This window comes from Manis javanica, chromosome 3 (assembly GCF_040802235.1).
Source record: "Manis javanica isolate MJ-LG chromosome 3, MJ_LKY, whole genome shotgun sequence".
Taxonomy (NCBI): domain Eukaryota; kingdom Metazoa; phylum Chordata; class Mammalia; order Pholidota; family Manidae; genus Manis; species Manis javanica.
In genome coordinates, this window is record NC_133158.1 from 4,073,339 (window position 1) to 4,086,454 (window position 13,116).

The following is a 13,116-nucleotide window of genomic DNA, read 5'->3' on the forward strand; positions in this document are numbered from 1 at the left end:
AGGATGTGCCAATCCTAAATATGTATATGCCTAATAACAAAGCCTCAAAATACGTGAAGCAAAAACTGGTGATCCCTGAAAATAGAAATAGACAGATCTTCAATACCAGTTGTATACTTTAATACTCTTTCCTCAGGGAGTGTTGGTGGAACATCTAGGCAGAAAACCATGAAGGATATAGGGGTATTTGAACAGTACCTTCAACCAACTTGACTTAGTTGGCGTTTTTAGAACCTTCCATCCAACAAGAGCGGAACACACATTCTTTTCACATGAACACAGAAAATTCACCAAGAAAGACATATTCTGAGCCATAAAACAAGTCTCAGTGAATTTAAGAGTAAAATCATACAGTTATGTGTTCTGAATGAATTTAGCCATGTTTCTGGATAAAATGTCAGTATAAAACATGAATTTCTATATGCTAGTCATGAATGATGGAAAATGAACTTTTTAAGATACTACTATTTACTATAGCATGAAACCCCACGAACTGTTTAGGGATAAAGAGGGTACTGAAAATGACTAAACCCTGCTGAGAGAAACTAAAGACCCAAAAAAATGGAAGGAATGTACCATGTTCATGGATTAGAAGACTCAATATTGTTAGGATATCATTTCTTCCCAAATTGAGCTATAGATTGAATCTGAATCTAAATCCCAAGTTTGTTGTAGAGACTGACAAATTTATCCTAAAATGTATATGGAAATTGGAGTGGTTTTAGACTCACCAAAGAAACTTTTAAACAAAGCTCCAGTGGTCAAGATGGTGTGATATTTGCGTGAGGAATAGATATAAAGGTCAATGGAACAGAAAAGGGAGTCCAGCAATAGACCCATATGTATGTGATTAACTGATTTTAGGCAAAGGTGCCTTGATAATTCAGTGGGTTGAGGAAACAGTTTTCAACAAAACTGGAACAAATATTTATCTGTATGAAAAAAGGAACCTCTACTCTTACCTTCCATCATACACAAATATTACCTTAAAATAGAACATATACCTGTAAATAAAAGCTAAAAGTATAAAATTTCTAGAAGATCTTTATGACCTTGGAGTAGGCAGAAATTTCTTGACCCAAAAAGCCTGAGCCATAAAACAAATCATTGAAATTTTACCAAAATGTAAAACTTTTATTCAAAAGGCAGTGTAAAGAAAATGAAAAGGTAAGGCACAAAACGGGAAAAAGTATTCATGATACAAATACATGATGGAAGGACTTATATTCAGAATATATAAAGAACTCTTACAACTCTATAATAAGAAGACAACCCAAAACATAAATAGGCAAAATATTTGAGCGTATCTTCATAAAGAAGATATGTAAATCGTCAACAAGATCTGAAAAGATAATTCAACATCATTAGTAATGAGAGAAGTGCACATTAAAACCACAGTGACATAGTACTACATACCCACTAGTATTACCAAATGTAAAAAGACTGACAATACCAAATGTTAACCAAGATATGGAGCAACTGGAGTTCTTACACGTTGCTTGTGGAAGTGGAAAATGGTAAAATCGCTAGAAAAGTTTGCCAGTTTCTTCCAATGGTAATCTTACACTAATGATATGGCCACATTACTGGTACCTCTCGTAGGCTCTTATCCAAGAGAAATGAAAGTACGTTTTCACAGAGAGGCTTTATTCATAACAGAAAAAAAACTGGAAACAACCCAAATATCTGTCAACAGATGAATGAATAAGCTCATTGTGGCATATTCATATACGGGAGTATTATTCAACACTGAAAAGAACTGCTGACAAATGTAACAAGTTGGATGCATCTCAAAAACATAGCAGAAGAAGATCAACAAAAAGGAGAACATGCTGTATGATTCCATTTGTATAAGAATCTAGAAAAGGGAAAAAATAACCTGAGGTGATACACAGCGAATCATTAGAACCTAAAGCTGAGAGGTGAGGGAAATTGTCTGCCAAGGAGCATGAACTGCTGGAGTTGGCAGATGCTCTATATCTTGATTGTGGTGCTTGTCACGTGGGCTTCCGCCTTTGTCAAAGCTCGTCTCGCTGTACAGTTTAGACGGGTGTTTTCTATTGTATGTGAATTAGGCTGCAATGAAGTCGACTTCAAAAGTAAAATTATCTTGGAAACCGAAGTAGAAATGGACTCATTGCTCTTCTCAGTAAGTATGAAAAAGTTAGCATCAGATCATTCTTTAAAACAGGCACTAAATTGTAGTCAAAGAAAGAGTGGAAGAAAAGCTAAAATAAGAAAAAGAAAAATGATGTCTTCTTTGGATTCAAATTCTTACCACTGCAGTTTCCAAATGCAGGCTGTATCTCAATCCAGTGGATTTTCTACTCCAAGTCAATGGCGACCTATTGCTTTTGTCAAGTTTCCCGTTAACAGAGACATCAGGAAAGTAACTGATATTTCCACAATGTTAACTGTACTGTGACCACAAAGGCGCTCAGTGTGTCTCCTGGAGCTGATGGCATTGCCTGTACAGAAAGGTTTGGTCGGAGCTGCCTTTTAGCCCACGCCTCTGATTTTTCAGTGAATGTATATCTCAAGCATTCGGACTTATCACTTCAGCTTTTGTGAAGGACGTGGGATGTTCTTCAGACCCGACTTGTGTGAGTTCCAGTGGCTCCTTGCATTTTTTTATCCAGTCTTGGAATGAACTTTTAATAATCTCAGATCAAATGTTTTCTTCTCATGTCCTAACTCTTCAGGTACACAGTACTTTAGGGAAGGGGATGGTGGTGAAGGGAGTGGAATGACAGAATATCAGAATGGGAAGGCCAGGGCTCTGGATCATTTCATTCAGACAGGGGAAACCGAGGCCTGGAGAGGGAGAGGTACTGTGCGAATGCATCCTGACTCTTAGAAACAGAAGCAGCCCCAGACCCTCAGAGCCCTGGCTGTCTGGAAGCTTGCTGACTCAGGTGCTCTGTAATGGGACAGGGACACTGTTGTTATCAAGGGCAGTGTGGAAGGATGGGGCGATAAAGGCTCATGAGGTACACATAGTGACACACTGATGCCTGAAAGCAGTCTTAAGCCACCATCTGCATAAATTACTTGCCTAGCCCTTCAGGATGAAAATTCCTGTGGCTGCCACATTTCAGAAGGGGTTGAGATTTCCTTTCTTCCTTTTTCTTTGTTTTTGTGAAGCTATGAGCTTTGTTTTAGAGGGGAGACTTTAAACTTTAGCCTCGCTGCAGGGGTTTACCGTAATTGAAAAAATATGCGAATAAGAGAAACCTATCATAAATGTGATGTATTTCCCCAGTCCAAACTAGAGAAAAACGCTATCTGAAGCTTTAAAATGATAGAAAACCGACTTATTTCCTCCTCCCTGCCTGGGTCATTGCTAATTGCAGTTCTGTTGTTATAACGAATGGCCAGGCTTTAAATGCCCCAGAATGGCATGGCTGTGCCTGATCAGGGCTATAATCAGACCACCCTGTCTTTTATGGACTTAGTATCTCGGATTTTCAGAGGCATGCCAGTGGGGGCACAGTTTCTGGTTTGGCTGCTAATTAAACTTTAGAAACCTTTTCTTTGTTGCTGGGCCAATCATCCCCACCATCTGACTGGCCAGAGTTGATTCTGCTTGAAAATGGGCAAATTTATACTTACTCTGAAAAACAAGCAGTAATTCCAAAGAGTAAATGTTTATTTGAAAGGGCAAAAGTAACTGTCAAATGAGCAGATCGCCTGGAAATAGCTTTATCCGAAAAACCTTGGGAGAGTAGGAAAAAATTGGTCGTGGCTGCCAGATACAATATTATTCACATTTCAAAAGAGAAAATGACGGTATTAATCCCTTACCTTGAGTTACTGCTTTTGGCCTTTGCATACATCCTTCCCGTGGGTGGTTCACACCATTCCCTGAACATGCCTGGGAGGGTGGGAGTGTGGGGGTGGGTGTCAGTGACTGTATTGAAAGTGGTCTAACATACTGATTAAGGTCTTGGACTCTGAAGGCAATATTCATCCATCGATTTCTTCATGGAGTATTTTCTGAGCACCTCCGGTGGGTCAGGAAGTGTTCTAGGCCCCAGGCTAGAACAGACAAAATGAACACATGAACAAAACAGGCTAAGATTCCCTCCCTTTAGGGGCCCTCCATTCCAGTGGGGCCAGCATTCCTGAATTCCCTTTGACCTTGGGCAATTCACCTGTTTTCTCACATATAAAATGGTGTTAGTAGTAATTCCCACTGCGTAACATTTTGTGAGGATTAATGCATGCAAAATGCTTAGCACAGACTGAGCACTCACAAATGGCAGCCCCAGTGGTTCTGGTTTATTTCTGTTTGGGTAGTTCTGCTTGGGCGGGATCCCGGCATCCTGGCGAGTCCCTTCCTCCGTAGGGGCTGAGGATGCCCCGCGTCAGTGGGGAAACAGGAGAGGAGTCCCTGTCCTCAGTCACGGTGACGGGCGGGTCCCGCCTTGCTTTCCCTTTATATGAGCAGCAGCCGTACCGAATTAGTCCTTGTTCAGAAATAAGCCCTATCAGCATCCTGTTTTCCTTCCCTAGGTGACAGACTCTAACATTTCATCCTTTCTTCCTCTCCTCTCAGATTGTTCAGTGTGATTTTGGAACAATTAACCAAAGAAACAGAAGGTGGTAACCACTCCGGCGGCAAATCAGGGGGCTTCGATGTCAAAGCCCTCCGCGCCTTTCGAGTGCTACGGCCACTTCGCCTCGTGTCAGGAGTGCCCAGTAAGCACGTTTTGCTTCCTAAAGCCAGGAGTTTGTTGATTTTTTTTCCTCCGGGGTGGGCCTCCGGATAACGGACCGAGCACTGCGAGGTGAGTTTCCGCACGGCAGCCGTGGGCTCCGTGGACGAGCACAGAGGCCCCCGTGGTTGACAGGACACTTTGGATTGTCCCTTTGGGTCCCTGAGAGATGACAAGCTGAAGAGGGGGCCGCCATGATGCTCTCTCCCTGGTTTTGCAGACTCTGCTGTAGAGAGGCAGGGTAAGTGGGGGCCCGTGGCCTCGAGGCCAGGCCTCCTGGTAACAGTGTGGTGTCCCCGTGTGCCGCCGTGCTGCCGTCACCTCCCCCGGCCCAGGCCTGCTCCTCCAAACGTGGTGGTTTATGTAGCTGAGGGTGCTGGGGGCCCTCCTGACTGCAGTTTTTCTAAGCGAGGAGCAGCAGGGGGCTGGGCTCCTGGGAGCTCTGCTCAGCTCTCCCCACGTGGGAATCACGCCGGTCTAGCTGCAGGAGAAGAGGCGGATGCTCTGTCCTCCCTGTACCAGGCACCGTGATGCCTGCTCAGAGGTTGTTGGGAGGACTGAGGAGAGAGATCAGACAGAGCCCCTGGCTCAAGGTCTAGAGCACGGAGGAGACCCTCTATGGTAAGAGACGCCGTGACCCACTGGCTCCGATGGGGGTCTGTGCCAGGCTGTTTGCTTCTTGCTCTGGACTGCAGGCCAGGCTGATGCCACCTGAGTTGGGACAGATGCTCTGTCTGTGCCCTGACTAGGAGCTGTGGCCACTTCTCCTCCCATAAGGAACCTGGGGTGTGCTGCCCTGGGCTTCGCCCCTGCTGGGACACCCCTTCTGCGGACTTCAGAGGGTCTCAGTCCTCACCCCTTTCCAAGGGCTGTGGTCATGGGGTGGTGGCCAGCTCCCAGCTTTATGAGCAGGACATGGGACCACAGGGTGGGTCTGTTCTCCACGACTCATAAAGCCATCAGCAGAGCGTCTCCTCGGGTCCTTCATGAAATGCTATTAAACCTGTTGGCGCTCAGCACATACCAGAAATTCTCTGGGGAAAAAAAAAAGACAAATTCCAAATTTAACATTTTAAAATGTACGAAGTGGTGTTTTATGTGGACTTGTTTTTCCAGATGGTTCATTTATTTTCATTGATAAAGATCAGCACAAGTCAAAACCACAGAACTGTCTGGAAGCAATTGAGAAAAATAGGGACACCTTGGAAATGGCTGGCTCTGTCAGTGTGACACGATAGAACGAAAGTCCAGTGAGCAGACCCATTCTCTCAGATGTTGTGGCTGCAGCTTACTCTGAGTTGGGAGTACCCATGACGACTGCTGTCCCCCTAAAGAGAAAGGACAGGGCGGCCTGCCTGTGGTGTGTGCCGGGCTGTGCGTGGGTGTCTGGTGGAGGGCAGACGCTCAGAATGCCTCTGGCATTGCTGTGGCCCCTTTGCCTAATGAGGTTTCCACTAAACCACTAGCCCTGTGTTCCCAGATACTCTTGAGGACCAGTTTTAAACTGTGTTTCTTCCTTTTACCCCCAAAGTCACTGTTTGAAACCTGATAGTGATCTGTACCCCTCCCTCCCAGAGGCCCTCAGGGGGCAGTGGGGCCCAGGTCTTGTGCAGGCACTGCACAGCCCGAGTTTATTAGCTGCCCTGGTGGGCAACCCCCGAATCCCTCATGAGACCCAGATGGGCTTTGGGGAGATGGGTTGGGGGCTCTGGGTCTCATGGTTTCCTATGCTGGTTGGCAACTGTGGCCTAGTGGTTTCTTAAGTACCTACAATTGTTCAAAGTTCCTGGGGAGGTGGGACTGTTTACACTTCCCTGGGAGTTGTCCAAACCCTTCTAAAGAGAATTCAGACTGTTCTATGAGAGATGATTGTCTGGTGTATGTGTGTGAATATGTTTTCATTCATTGGGAGGTAAATGCATATTTCAGAAGAGAGTACTTCAGACATTTGTGGGGCTCTTAACCACCCACACACAGCTGATAAATAGTTATCGGAATCCTAGACATCAGATGGGAAAGAACCCTCAAGATCATCTGGCCCGCGGACATTGGCTTCGAGATGAGCAAGCCGAGGCCCAGGAAGAGGGGAGAGGCTTGTGCAGGTTCTCGTGGTTAGTGGGGGCCCAGTGGGGCCAGACCCGCAGCCTCCTGGTTCCCACGCCTTCCATTCTATCTCCTGCCTCCGTGATTAGAGTCCCATGCTTAACTGTGTACAAAGGAGCCCAACAACATGAAAGCCTGCACATTCATAGTAAGATACAATTTCATTATGTCATAAATTTGGCCAATCTGAAATACAATCATCACAATAAACACGAACATGTTCATGAAGCCTACGGCGCACTGCCATCGAGTTTAGATGTGCTGGGGGATGATTTTTGGATGGCTCATGCTCGTCTAAAAAAAACCCCAAGAAGCAAGGACACGAGCCCTTGTCCAAGGGGACGAGAGCAGATATTTCTTCTCCCCTCCATCTGTGCCTTATACAAGGCGAAGCCTTAAAAGTCGCCCTGTTCATCATTTTCTTCAAAAGAAACCACGGGGGCATTTAAATATCCTGAGTCTGAAAGCCGCCTGCCCCTTCCTCGCCAGCCTGCCCCCCACGACTTCCCGTTGTGATGAGCTTGTGTTACTGTTGTTGATGAGAAGTCTTCTCTTGCTCTGGTGGGTTCTGATTTCTTACTTAGTAGCTTCTCAGCTTCTTACATTCTTTCAGGCTTTGAACACGCACTGGGAAAGTGAGAACATACTAGAAAAGGACAGTTTGAAGGAGGACGAGGTAGGGAGGGGAGGATCAGGGGAAGAGAAAGCAGAGAGGGGAGTGGCCCGCAGGGCAGGAGCTGCCGCCCTGGAGGAGGAGAGCTCAGCATGCCAGCTGCTTGGGTCTGGGCCTGCCCACCTCTCTCCCCTGCTCCCGTGGCTTCTGCCAGCCCTCATCCCGTGTCCTCCGCGGCCCCTCGCTGTGGTCTCCCTCCCGGCACCAAGGCTCTGAGCATCACCCTGCGGAGAGCCACTGGGTTTCGTGTCCCCTCCTCGACTCTCAAGCCGGTTTCAGCTGCAGGACTCCCCCTTCAACGTCGTGCCCGCATCAGCCTCACCAGGTCCGCCGTGGCCCTCAGCCCTCCTCCCCCACCTCGGCCCTCGTGCTGGGATTTGCCTCCTGACCCTGGCTCCAGGGCACCTTCCTCCCCGCCAAGCGTGGCTGCAGAGTTCTGGTCCCATCCTGCTCCTTCCCCTGTCCTGCCTGGAGAGCCCAACATTCTCCGGCTACTGTGTCGCCTACTGCTGCCCCTTTCCTCTTTCTAAAGAGGCTGCCTTTTGCTGCTGGACTGATGCCTGGCCCTGGAACTCTAATTAAAACCCAGAGCTACCTGGCTGCACCTGCTATTCTTCCCCGGTGCTCTTTTCCACTGTGTGGCCTCCTCCACCACCCACCGCCCACCGCCCCCAGGCCTCTGCTGGCTGTTCTGGTCCTCTGGGGCTCCTTCTCCAGGCCTGACTTAGCCTCTCTCCTTGGTCTTCAGACCTGCAGAGGGAGGCTCAGCCTCTCTTCTCCTCACTCACAGGCATGTCCTCTGTCCCTGTATAATTTTAACTCCTACAGCATCTGTGTGCTACCTGGAAGCACATTGTGTTTCATTCCCACAGCTCCTTCTAGAACACAAACATCTTCAAAAAGGCACTTTGTCATACACCTTTGTGTCCCTGCAGCACTGAACCTCATGCTTGCCCCGTGGTAGCTATCTGAGGAATCTGATTGAGCAGATGAATGGGTGAGGAATGAATGACAGGCTTTGACACTGGGCAGTCCCCTCTCCACGCCTTAGTTTTTCCATCTGTCAGGTGCGGGAGCTGGCTTACATGGCCTTTCATGGTCCATTTAAACCTATGTCACATCCAGGTTTGATACTAACTAAAAGCTTAGAAATACCTCTGAGTTTGATTACCATGGGTCATGTACAGAGAGCATCGTTCGGAATGGTGTATATGCACCACTGAGGTATCTTCCCGGCTCACAGACTTATTTCTCTCTCTCCTAGGTTTACAAGTTGTCCTGAACTCCATTATAAAAGCCATGGTTCCCCTCCTTCACATAGCCCTTTTGGTATTATTTGTAATCATAATCTATGCTATTATAGGATTGGAACTTTTTATTGGAAAAATGCACAAAACATGTTTTTTTGCTGACTCAGGTGAGTAATGAAAATGGAAGCTGACCCGTTTAAAAGATTTGATTTTCTTATAACAACTTTTGTGATTTGGGGAATATCTAAAATAAAATAAGAGAGAAAAAAGATCCCCAACTATACCAGTAATTTAGTGAGCCAGTTCTTAGTGTGCATTACGTTCAGAATAAATGAGAATTTGGTCTCCTTCTCCGTCCTCATCTCCTATGTAATGTGTCCCAGCGAATGACGCAGGACCCCCAAAACTAGAGCAGGAGGCCAGTCACAGCCTTGCTCTGCAAGGGCTTCGGGAAGGTGCTGTAAAGAGGGGGCCCTGGAGGGAGCGAGGGTCCAGAGCGCGGAGGGCAGATTCGGGGGCAGAGGACGTGGTGGACGGGCCCCTTGGGGGACCAGGAGGCTTCCCAGACCCGGGAGACGGGAGGCAGGGGGTGGCGGGCTCGTCCCGGCTGTGAGCGGTGGGTGACAGCCCCGCGCCCCGTTGCAGATATCGTAGCCGAGGAGGACCCAGCGCCGTGCGCGTTCTCAGGGAACGGCCGCCAGTGCGCCGCCAACGGCACGGAGTGTCGGGGCGGCTGGGTGGGCCCCAACGGGGGCATCTCCAACTTCGACAACTTCGCCTTCGCCATGCTCACCGTGTTCCAGTGCATCACCATGGAGGGCTGGACGGACGTGCTCTACTGGGTGAGCCGCCGGGGGGCGGGGGCTGCCCGCGGGGAGGGAGGTTCGGAAGGTAGAACCACGGCAGGGCCGGCCGGGAAGGGAAGCACACCCTCGCCTCGCCCAGTGCAACAAGGCACCCGCCCGCCTTCCCCTTCTAGAAAGCCCCGTGTAGTGGTGGCCCCGGCTTCTGCCATCTGTGCCGCTGGGGAACTGTTGCCGAGTGTGCCCTGTGGCCCTTTATTTGCATGCAGGAAGTCCAGAAGGCCAGGGCCATCCTAGTTAAACTCTCAGAGAGCCAGGGGTCACTGTCCAGGTTAAGGGGCTCCTGGACTTCCCTGAGCTAAAACCGATCTTTTATGCACAAAGGCAGCTCTTCTACTAGATCCTGAACAGAAGCTAGGGAGAGTAAATTGTCTCCCTTTTCACACTTCCCGTAAGCCAGTACAGCTTTAGAGCCAAATGGCTGTTTCCCCATTACATTATTTCCCTTTTGCATCTTCAGTATTGCTGTGTATCAGCCCAGCACCAGCCCTCAGCTCTCTGCCTTTCTCTTTCGAGCAGAAGAACTCTGGCAGAGAGGGTAGACATGGCACATCAGACATCCAGGCCCAGTGGGCGCCCAGCCTGCCGTGCAGACAGATGGGCACCACTTCTATGGCTACGGCCTGGTTCTTCTCATTTCTGACAGAGCCGGAAGGGTTGGCTGTAAATGAAGAGCCAGTAGCATTTTAACAGCCCTTTCCCAGAGCTGAGTTTATGTGCTTATTTGTTCAGTAGAATTTTGAAAGAAAAAAAAGCTCACAGAATTTTAGAAATAATTTTCCATGGCACAAAGTTATTGGGAAAAACAGCTGACATGCAGATCTAGAGCCTACACCCAAGTCCACATGGGTTATCCAGGATTCTGATAATGATTCTTTAGCAGGCAGTTTGTGGTAAAGGACTTCTGGAATGGGCACTTTCTGTTAGAAGGCCCGCAGATTGCAAAGTCGCTTCAGACATACTTAAATTTTAGACAAGTTATAGGATTTCCTATTACTCTCTAACCTTAGAGAACATAGCACATTACGGTTATAAATAGGTTTTTGCTTCCCTTCACCACTGAACACAATGATTACAAGATTGTAGAAGTCCCTATATATTCAATGCTGGTACAGAAGATGGGTATTTATTTTTATTCCCCGAGTGTGAGTCTAGTTTGGTAAAAAAAAAAAAAAAAAAAAAAAAGTTTAAGCATCACCAAACATGTTACCTTGTTTCTCCCCTCCCCCCTCCTTTGTCTTATTGTCGTAGGGGAGTGTGTGTGTGTGTCTGTGTGGGTATGCGCATCTGTTCTGTGTATCCGTAAGACAGTGCCTTTCATGAAGAGGAAGAAGGAGGGAGATTATATTGGATCAGCCAAGACCATGGCCATGCAAGGGGACCCTCAAATTAGGTAAAGGGTTCATTTTCACTATTACCTTCTAAGTCGTACACCTCCTAGAGTAGTTGAGGTCACAGTCCCAGTCTACCCTTGAAGTTTCTGATAAATAAAAAAATTACCATCCAAATAGACCAAACTGTTTTCTTCCCCCAAACCTCCACCTCCCCAGTAGTACAGAAAACAACACTTTGATTTAAAAAGAAAAATGGCGTGGCTCCTCTCAGCCCTTTTGTTCTCTCTGTTGTCATGGCGCATCGTCCAACATGCCTTGACCAATGGACAGTTTTATATTTTATGTTATATTTCTGTACAATGATTCTCTCATGACAGTTTTCTTATCGTCAAGCAAGTGAAAACTCTGAGAGTGTGTGATTAAAGGAGAGAAAGTTCTGCGCACCCAGAAACAAAAGTTCCCACGTGCTTTCCTGAAAACCTTTAAGTATCCCTTATGTATAATTACTGTCACTTTCATTAATATGACAATCACAGAGTTAATAATTTGATGATATAATAATTGCAGTTTCTATGAATTACATGGTCTCTTTATTCTGATGGAGGAACTCAAGTAATTTATCAACATTATCCCAGCCTATATCCCTTTATAGAAGGTCTGGGATTTTGAAGGTGGAAAACAGACAATAAAGATAAACCACTGAATGTCCCAGGATCCTCAGCGAGGAACTGTGGTTCTTGATCTAGAACAGGGGTCTGCAGACTTTTTATTAAAGGCCAGATAGTAAATGCATTGGCCTTGCAGACCATCATGTCTCTGTCGTAACTACTCAGTTCTGCCCTCTGCCTGCGTCCCTCAGAAGCAGCCACAGACAACATGTAATCGGGTGTGGCTCTGTTCCAATAATGCTTTATTGATGGACACCAAAATTTTAATTTTGCATAATATTTGTGTCATGAAATACTCTTTTGACTGTCTTTTCCCATCTAGAAATGTAAATTTTTAGCTCCAGGGCAGTACAAAAGCAGATGGCAGACTGGATTTGGCCCACGGGTCATAATTTGGTGACCCCCTGTCGAGACTAGAACCCTTCCTTCCACTGTCAGATGTTTGTGAGCCCTTCCAGAACGCTAGGGGGCGGCTGCGTAATGTCCTCCTTACAGTTCACTGAGGCCTCACTTCCTGAAACACGTCAGGTTGTTTTTACTTGCCGTCTACATCTATTAACTCATCAGAGAGGAGGGCTAGATCCAAGGCACGAAGTCTGCTCCGTACTTTAAGGGCCTCCGTGATCTGGAAGCTGTGCGGCTATGTTTCAGAACGGGGTGCCCCTGACCAGCACAGTGCCCGGCACAAAGCAGGTGCTCCACAAACACCAGTGACCGTCACTCTTCAGTGTACAGTCCCGTTGCCTCATTGTGGATGGGCCCTGTTGAAGCATCCGTTTTTATCCAAAACTTGGGTGTAAGGGGAACATCTGGAGAGGCAACTTATAAATACCAATTGTGAGCACATCTCTCCATCCTTTAGTGTTTGTACATGGTGGACAAAGTCTTTGCCAGGGATGGCCTTGCATCCTGTCAAGTTTATATTCAGTGTTTTCAAGCTCACTGATGCCTTAGTTCTCAGGAGCGTCTAGCACGTGGCTGGCAGGGTCTGAGAAGAGAAGTACAGGTGGGCCCAGCATGCAGGAAGGTAGACTTAGATCCATTTGGATGCACAGGGAGCGGGAGTATGCATTTCTAGTAGGAAAAAGGTTATTGTAGAGCTCGTCTATAAATCAATTGCATAAACATAATGAAGCTGCCGTCTGATGCACACGTAGTTGTCCGCAGCAGCGGGAGGGTATCGGGCAAGGACAGAGCACAAGCCTGGGTGTGCTGGGTGTGTGGCCTGCGGTGGGTCATGGCGACTCTCGCCGGGCTTTAATTTTCTTGCCTACAAGGTGCAGAATTAGACTACAGGATCCGACTATTTTCCTTCAACTCTGAGGAGATGATTTTAAATGCAGGAAACTAATTCAAATAGTGTTGGTTTCAAGAGAGAGCTGCCCTTCTAAGTCCTGTGTGGCTTCTCGCCTCTGCGCCAAGCTCTTCTCTCAGAGAACATACCTACGGAGGTGCTGGCTGTCAGACTCCGGCAGGAGGTCCTTAGGGTCAAGCTGACAACCTCCTT

The 13,116-nt window shown here is 47.2% G+C and overlaps 1 protein-coding gene across 14 annotated transcripts in view; it reads left to right on the top strand.

Annotated features, from left to right (window-relative positions):
- The window catches only part of CACNA1D (calcium voltage-gated channel subunit alpha1 D), a 254,841-nt gene that overhangs the window by 130,339 nt on the left and 111,386 nt on the right, over nt 1-13,116 (top strand). For all 14 annotated transcript variants that reach the window (XR_012128885.1, XR_012128884.1, XR_012128886.1 and 11 more), the window contains exons 5-7: nt 4,559-4,701; nt 8,759-8,911; nt 9,390-9,586. Coding sequence is in view for 11 of the 14 variants with exons in the window: in XM_073230715.1 (XP_073086816.1) it covers nt 4,559-4,701; nt 8,759-8,911; nt 9,390-9,586 (493 nt within the window). In the remaining 3 variants the exon portion in view is untranslated. The remainder of the gene's footprint in view (nt 1-4,558; nt 4,702-8,758; nt 8,912-9,389; nt 9,587-13,116) is intronic.